Genomic DNA, 7,866 nt, shown 5'->3' with positions numbered 1-7,866 from the left:
GAATTTGGTTTATCTCTAGCCCCTTAGGGGTGGTATCACCGGCAAAAGAAGGAATTCTTCTGCATTGGGCTTATCTTCCAGCCTCCTTAAGAAAAATAGTTGTTCCAGTTGCGTGTTCAAGCAGGGCCAGACAAGGGCAATAGAGCTGGTGAGGGGTCTGGAGCACAAGTCTCCTGAGGAGAGGCTGAGGGAGCTGGGGGTGTTCGGCCTGGAGAAAATGAGGCTGAGGGGAGACCTTCTCACTCTCTACAACTCCCTGAAAGGAGGGTGTAGCCAGGGGGGGTCGGTCTCTTCTCCCAAGGAACAGGCCATGGGACAAGAGGAAACGGCCTCCAGTTGCACCAGGGGGGGTTCAGATTGGATATCAGGAAAAATTCCTACACAGAAAGGGTTCTGAAGCCTTGGAATGGGCGGCCCAGGGCCGTGGTGGAGGCCCCATCCCTGGAGGTATTTAAAAGACGGGTTGACATAGAGCTTAGTGACATGGTTTGGTGATGGTTTTTTTATCAGAGTTGGGTTGGTGGTTGGACTCGATGATCTTAAAGGTCCTTTCCAATCCAGACAATTCTCTGATCCCATGTTGAGCCCCCCCCTGGAGCTGACAATGCAGAGGTGGGAGAGGCTGGTTACAGCAGCGCCATTTGCAAACCCAGCAGGAGCCCTGCTGCTTGTTTAGTAAATAAATACAGCTCCTCCTCCCTTTCCCTGCATTAACCTGTCATTTCATGGGTTATTTTCCTTCTGAGTTACAGGCACCTGGACTATTCATCTATCAGAGAGCCACTGGTCTCCCACCACATCATGTTGCATCTCCTGGCGGTGAAGACAGCGGTACCAAGAGCTCCTTTCCTCTCAGGTGAGGGGGATTTCCAGAGGGCTGTGACACACCAAGGGGTCCTCTTCCCTTCTCTACGTGCCCAAATTCTGCAGCATATGAGGATAGAGACGGTAAGTATCAAGGTTCAGTGGCTATAGATGAGTCTCTCTTTCTCCCCAGCCTGGCCACCACTGTAAAGCACGGGGTGGTGATGCTGGCGACTGCAGCGAAGCGGTGGCCAGGCTGCCCTTTTGCTTTTTATATCACACAGCCAAAGGCAGCCACAGAGGAGCACTGGTACAGAAGTGCGTTGCTACAGGAACAGTGGGAATAGACTTTATTTAATAATTTGTACAAGGAACACAATAGTAATTCAATAGTTCCATTTATTAATTGTCAGATAGTAATCCACTGCAATAAGAAACAAAAAATCAACACAAAAATAAGTTGCGGTTTGTATGTATGTGTGTGTGTGTGTATGTGTGTGTGTGTGTAACGTAAAATGGCAAGAGCAAGAACAAAATTAAACCTTTAAATGAGTATGTTATATACAGTCAGTATCATCATGTTACTTCGCTGGATAGATTAATTTGGTGTTATCCAATCAATAGCAACAGGCCTAAATATTGCTGCAAATAACTGGAGGGCAAACCCAAAGCAGAAAAACAAACCATAAATAAGACGCAGGATTAAAGGTGACTCCTGCAGAAAATAAACAGTGGTGCTTTGTGTCGTATCTGAAACCCTTTCATAATGGATATTTTGTGCTAAAACTCTTTATGTGAACATACATGGAATTCCATCATTTAAATAAAAGTGGAAAAAAAATCCCAACCTTTCACAACTGCCTTTTTCTTTTTTTTTTTTTCCCCTCCCTTCACTCAATGTGTTTAAATTACTTTTCTATACAAGGTAAGTACATTGTCTGTACAAAGTTAAATATACATATTTACAGTCAAACTTCTGAGACACCGAGTCTTCTCTCCCGCTGACGGAGGCGGAAGACAAGCCTACCTGATTTCAAACCCAGGAGCATGGCTAGTTTATCAAAACATTGCAAGTCGTGCTAACAGTTAGTTGTAGTTACTCTTAATAAATCTGTATAAAAGCATCAGCATAAAAATAGGCATTTTATATTATTAAATACGGCTTATGACAAAATAGCAATCTAACCCTTTGCTATTTGTATGGTAACTGTAGGAAGCAGAGTCTGATAGAACCGGTTTTGTTTATGCTTTTTCTTAATAACAAAATGTCTATCAAAAGAGTATTCATAGTGGATTTACAGGCAAGCAGACAGGCAAGCCCTGTTGGGTTGTTTTTTTTTTTTTTTTCCTCAAGGAAATAGGAATCTATGTAACTGGTAATAACTGCTGAGAACAGCTTTCCAAATTGATCTGGCTATTTTGTATGCCCAAGAGGCAGCCAAAATGCATTTATGGTATTTATTTGAGATCTACCATCAACGCTGTAACCCAAAAGAAAAAAAAAAAAAAGGCACCCTCAGTGATATGTTGCTCAGATTTATTGGAGCCTCGAAGATTTAATGCCAGGAAGGATGCAGAGAAGAACAAGCTTCAAAAAGTGTGCGATCCTTTAGGGCCAGCAACAGGGTGGGAGGAGAAGGCAAACGGTCGTAGGACCCGTCAGTGGGATGTTCTGTTTATTGGTTCTATTCTTTGTGCAGATAAATGCCAAAGCCAGGCTGATTTCTCTTTAAAAACCAGGACTCGGTTCGTTTTGATGCACACAATACACTCACACACACACACACCCCCCTGCACAAAAGGGAAAAAAAAAAAAAAACCAAAAAACCAAAACCCTGCAGAGATGGGTAACGCGTTATTAAAGGGTTTGGGATTTTTTTTTGCGCGTTTGCATTACATTTTGGCTGACCTCTCTGGATTAAACCACCAGTCCCAAAGCTCCTTTTCCACACAGTGCTCTGCAGTTTAACCATTATCAGCTCTCCTCTGCCTGTGCTGGCTCTTATGGTGTGGGACACCGAGGGAAGGTTTTTCTATGGAAGTGGGAGGCAGAGCAAAGTGAGTCTTCAGTGAGGCAGGAGCCAGGCAGAAATCCTGGCTTCCCTGGCCCTTGCCTGTAAAGGCAGCAGCTGCAGGGCTGCTTTCTGCCCCAAAGCACTATCCTACTGCAACACACAAACAAAACCTACACCGTGTGCTTCCCTGAAGCCTTCTCCGAGGTAAGTGCTCCATACAAATTAAGATTATGGCCAGAGCTCTTGCTGGGGAGGGGGAGAGGAATACACAAAGGCAGCACTGTAAACTAGAAACTGTCTCTTCAGCAAACAAATCACACCCTGGGTCCGTGGAACCAGGGCTACACATTCAACTCAATACTGTACCACGTAACCACATCCTCCTAACACGTCTCCTTTCTTGTCTATTACATTCAAAAAGTGTCTCTTTTCTTCGCTGTTTAAAAACACCCTCTGGAAAACAACCCCAGCGCCGGTGGCGGGGGGAGGAGCGCTGTTATTTTACAGGTAGAGAAGCTTCACGTAGTTGCCTGGGAAGGTGCCGAATTGCCTCGTTCTCCTGGAGGTACCTGTCACAAAACAACACACGGGGAAGCCACAGAGTGAGATGGAGCCCTGGGAGGAAGGCTTAGGGGTTTACAAAGGCTGAGGTGGCAGCCTCTCCTGCCCGCAGGCACTGCTTTCCAAAACTAAACAGGAGTCCTGCTCAAAGGGCCTTTTGGGATGGACAAGAGACTAGAACTAGTTCTGCTACTGATCAACTGGGGTCTGCGCTTTTAACAATTATTCAGGTGCTCCCTGGGCCTACAGGGCCAGGAGCCAAACTCCTATCAGTGTAAACGAGCTGATCTCCCTCAAGAAGAGATAACAAGCCTGGATTTGCACTCCTGAGATGGAGAACGCTGTCCAGGCTTGCATTCTTTGAAGGTAAAAGGGCTAGATTTTGCTAAACACACAGCTACAGATGAAGCTGGATTTTCAGGGACTGCAGCTCTCATTCACGTGTTCCCTTCGTCCCCTGCCTGCCACAGCTCTATCAGCTTTGAAAAAGCTACAGAGCTCTGGTTCTCCTTGTTTCCTTTTGTTGCTCTGCCATCTGTGTGAGCGAGAAGGATCAGGAGGAAGAAGGCAACAGGGAAATTAAGAAGAGGAAAAAGGAAAAACTAGAAACCCAGCAAGGAAAAGAAAGCTCCACCACCCTGCACCCCAATTTTAATGTTCTTGGTAGGAAAAGATGAGGAATTGGGAAAAAAGTTGAGTTGATTTTGACCCCGCCAACGAAAGCAACTCCCAGATGCTCTGCGAAATCGCTCCCCTACGTCTCAAAAAGCCCTGCTGAGGGGAAAGCGTCACACTCACCCACAAACCAGCCGTCGTCGCATTTCTCCATGACATCAACAATGTCACCATCCCTCAGTTCCAGCTCATCATCGTTCTGAGGAGTGTAGCTGTAGAGGGCTTGGTAGCTAACTCTAAAACCAGAGAGATACTGCACGTTAGTCATTGGATTCCCTCCCCACCCCTTCAGAAGGAGATCTCTTCCTTCCCCTTTCTCATTCCTTTTATATTTCATTCAATGCACTCTGGACCTGTTTTTTTCCATTTGAGAGGTGGAAGCCAACTGCATTAAATTGGCTGTTGTCACAAGGCCGTGGCTGTAAAAAGTATCCCACCTGCACTGTGTGGGATATATGGAGAGCTTCTCTTCCCCTTCTGCCATGGAATTGTCTCCATAGACTGTAACAGCCAGAGTCTTCCTAACGTGCAGACACCCTACTAAACATGTCGAGCCTCTCCTTGAATATCTCCAGGGATGGGGCCTCAACCACCTCCCTGGGCAACCTGTTCCAGTGCTCTACCACCCTCACAGTGAAGAACCCTCTCCTAATCTCCAATATAAATCTGTTAAGAGCTATAACAGATATATAACATATATATATAACAGCTCTATAAAGAGCTTCTCTTCCCCTTTTGCCATCTAATTGTCTCCATAGACTGTAACAGCCAGAGTCTTCCTAACGTGCAGCACCCAGAGAGCATGTGAGTGCAGACACCCTACTGAGCACAGGCCAAAACCTGGATACACTCCATTCCTGGGCTAAATGAGAATCTGTGCCCTTGCCTAGGCACTTGGTGGCAATGTGAAGGACTCCAGAAGAAGATACTGCCATCCCTACTGTACCAAGGTTGCCGTGTAAATCATAGCCAAGGAGGTACAGTGCAACCAAAATCTAAGGTTGATTCCTGCCCTGAGATGACACCCTACTGAGCACAGGCCAAAACCTGGATACACTCCATTCCTGGGCTAAATGAGAATCTGTGCCCTTGCCTAGGCACTTGGTGGCAACATGAAGGACTCCAGAAGAAGATACTCCATCTCTACTGTACCAATGTTGCCACTTAAATCATAGCCGAGGAGGTATGGTCCAACCAAAATCTAAGGTTGATTCCTGTCACAGTGAAGAACCCTCTCCTAATCTCCAATATAAATCTGTTAAGAGCTATAACAGATATATAACATATATATATAACAGCTCTATAAAGAGCTTCTCTTCCCCTTTTGCCATCTAATTGTCTCCATAGACTGTAACAGCCAGAGTCTTCCTAACGTGCAGCACCCAGAGAGCATGTGAGTGCAGACACCCTACTGAGCACAGGCCAAAACCTGGATACACTCCATTCCTGGGCTAAATGAGAATCTGTGCCCTTGCCTAGGCACTTGGTGGCAACATGAAGGACTCCAGAAGAAGATACTCCATCTCTACTGTACCAATGTTGCCACTTAAATCATAGCCGAGGAGGTATGGTCCAACCAAAATCTAAGGTTGATTCCTGCCCCGAGACAGCACTTGCACCAGAAGCAGAACAGTTCCTTCAGAAAGGAACTTTATAGAGTGGAAGCAACATCTGGGCAAATTTGAGAAGGCTTGGATCCCCTGGCTGTGGGGAGTGAAAACAGAACTGATGTGAGACTTTCTGTTCTGCTAGAAGTGGTGGGGGAAAGTAAAGACTCCTTTCAGGACTGCAGTCCCCAGCACCAAGTGCAGGCTACCAGTCAATGTTGCCACTTAAATCATAGCCGAGGAGGTATGGTCCAACCAAAATCTAAGGTTGATTCCTGCCCCGAGACAGCACTTGCACCAGAAGCAGAACAGTTCCTTCAGAAAGGAACTTTATAGAGTGGAAGCAACATCTGGGCAAATTTGAGAAGGCTTGGATCCCCTGGCTGTGGGGAGTGAAAACAGAACTGATGTGAGACTTTCTGTTCTGCTAGAAGTGGTGGGGGAAAGTAAAGAATCCTTTCAGGACTTCAGTCCCCAGCACAAAGTTCAGGCTACCAGGCTCAAAACCACCAGTGAAAGGCCCCACCAGGCTTAACGGTAGGTCCAGGTTTAAGCCCACCAGATAGCTTTGAAAATCTCAGCCTTGGTCTCTCGGATCATTCAGCCACCAATTCACCCGTGGAACGGGCCAACAAGGCACTGCATGGGGACTGCTGGCTGCACTGTGAGAAGCTAAGAACAGGGGTGAACACACTGACCCATGCCATATGAGCCAGTAGATGTTAATTTGTCTCCATCTTCAAGATACAAAGATATGGAGATAGTCTCCAAAACTAGTGCCCAAAGGAGACCCAGTCCTGGATCATGAGGTCATTGTTTCAGGTGCTATAGAGACACAAAGGTCCCACTTTTAAACGACTCATTATGATGATGTGGCTATTTTTGTTTTTTACAGAAATGCCGACACTTTCCCATCATTCTAATTTAACTCCTGAAATGCTGAAGCTTTCACACCTCCCCACCTTCACCACCAGTCAGAGAGAAGGCCCCCGGAAGAGATGGGAGCCAAAAGGACTTACATGTCTCGTGGTGTTTGACTCCTGTCAGGGCTGGCTCCTTGCTGCTGTGCTTGAGGTTGCTGAGAAATGATGAGAGATGGTTTATGGTCATTAGAGGTCACCTTGTGGCGAGAGTCAAGAGGCTGAGCAATAGTACTGCAGTAATGAACAGACTTTTCTGCAATGTTTATGATCTCATTGCAAACAGCTTCCTGCGTGGTAGGCAGCATTGACATCCAAGAACACCCAAAGAACAGTCAACAGGGGAGAGGGAGGGGAAAATATAGACAAGAAGAGATGGGACATTCCGGATGCAGCACATAAGTCCAGTGGAAGAAAAAAAAAAAAGAAAAAACAAAAAAGAGTTGTAGATCCAGGTAAATATCCAGGTAGTGGAGTGCAGAAGGGATCCAGGTGTAAGCATGGAAAAACAGGCAAGATACAGAAGAATTTGGCATTTAGTTCGTAGATTTGTAACATATACATATGCATATATTTTTAAAAGCAGCAGCATAAGAGTTTGCCATTAGTTATGCAGTGGCACCATTGCAAATGCGATGGAGTCAGTTCAAGAATGCAAGGCGGGCCGCTCCGTTCATGCATTTGTGCTTCATTTAACTTATACCCAGGGACTGGCAGCACAATCAGCCCGGCCTCTCACTGGCTATGAATGTTTTTTCAAAGTGCTAAATTCCTTTTTTTTTTTTTTTTCTGTTGCAAACAAAACAGTATATGCAAATAGATCAACATGTACCTACTTCGCAGCTAAAAACGGTGCTGGCATTTTATCTCTACTGAGGTGTTACTGCCTGGGTGAGGAGAGTCTAGGACTACACATCTGATTTAAACAGTGGCCTTACCACATAGCTCTTTTCAGACTCTGTGAGATCTGGTCCAGCTCTCAATGAATGGTGGGAAGGCTGTGTGATCACCAAGCAAATGATAAGGAAGACATTTTAGCAGATGTTATATTGGTCAGAATTAAAAATAAATAAATAAATAAATAAATAAATTAGATGGGGTGCAGACAACAGAAGAAAATGAACAACTCTTCCCCTCCCCACCCCAACACCACACTTCTTGGACAACAAAGTCTTTCGTTTACACAAGAGACATTAATGCATCTGAGCTGCAGCACACGATACTGCAAAAAGAAAAGTGACAGAAACAGAGTGGAAGGTTACGGAGACACGGCGACAACCAGAA

General features: G+C 45.5%; 1 protein-coding gene across 43 annotated transcripts in view; it reads right to left on the bottom strand.

Annotated features, from left to right (window-relative positions):
* Positions 1 to 1,131: 1,131 nt before the first annotated feature.
* SORBS1 (sorbin and SH3 domain containing 1) overlaps positions 1,132 to 7,866 on the bottom strand; it is a 74,097-nt gene continuing 67,362 nt past the window's right edge. For 23 of the 43 annotated variants that reach the window (XM_014956185.1, XM_014956202.1, XM_014956193.1 and 20 more), the window contains 4 exons: positions 7,521 to 7,580; positions 6,682 to 6,872; positions 4,179 to 4,291; positions 1,132 to 3,388 (listed from right to left, as the gene is read on the bottom strand). In XM_014956185.1, the coding sequence (XP_014811671.1) occupies positions 3,321 to 3,388; positions 4,179 to 4,291; positions 6,682 to 6,872; positions 7,521 to 7,580 (432 nt within the window). In that variant the 3' untranslated portion in view covers positions 1,132 to 3,320. The remainder of the gene's footprint in view (positions 3,389 to 4,178; positions 4,292 to 6,681; positions 6,873 to 7,520; positions 7,581 to 7,866) is intronic. The other 20 variants (XM_014956194.1, XM_014956197.1, XM_014956207.1 and 17 more) reach the window with 2 other exon arrangements.

This window comes from Calidris pugnax, unplaced genomic scaffold (assembly GCF_001431845.1).
Source record: "Calidris pugnax isolate Ruff unplaced genomic scaffold, ASM143184v1 scaffold196, whole genome shotgun sequence".
Taxonomy (NCBI): Eukaryota; Metazoa; Chordata; class Aves; order Charadriiformes; family Scolopacidae; genus Calidris; species Calidris pugnax.
The sequence above is the reverse complement of the archived record's forward strand: the minus strand, read 5'-3'. Positions and strand labels throughout refer to the sequence as shown.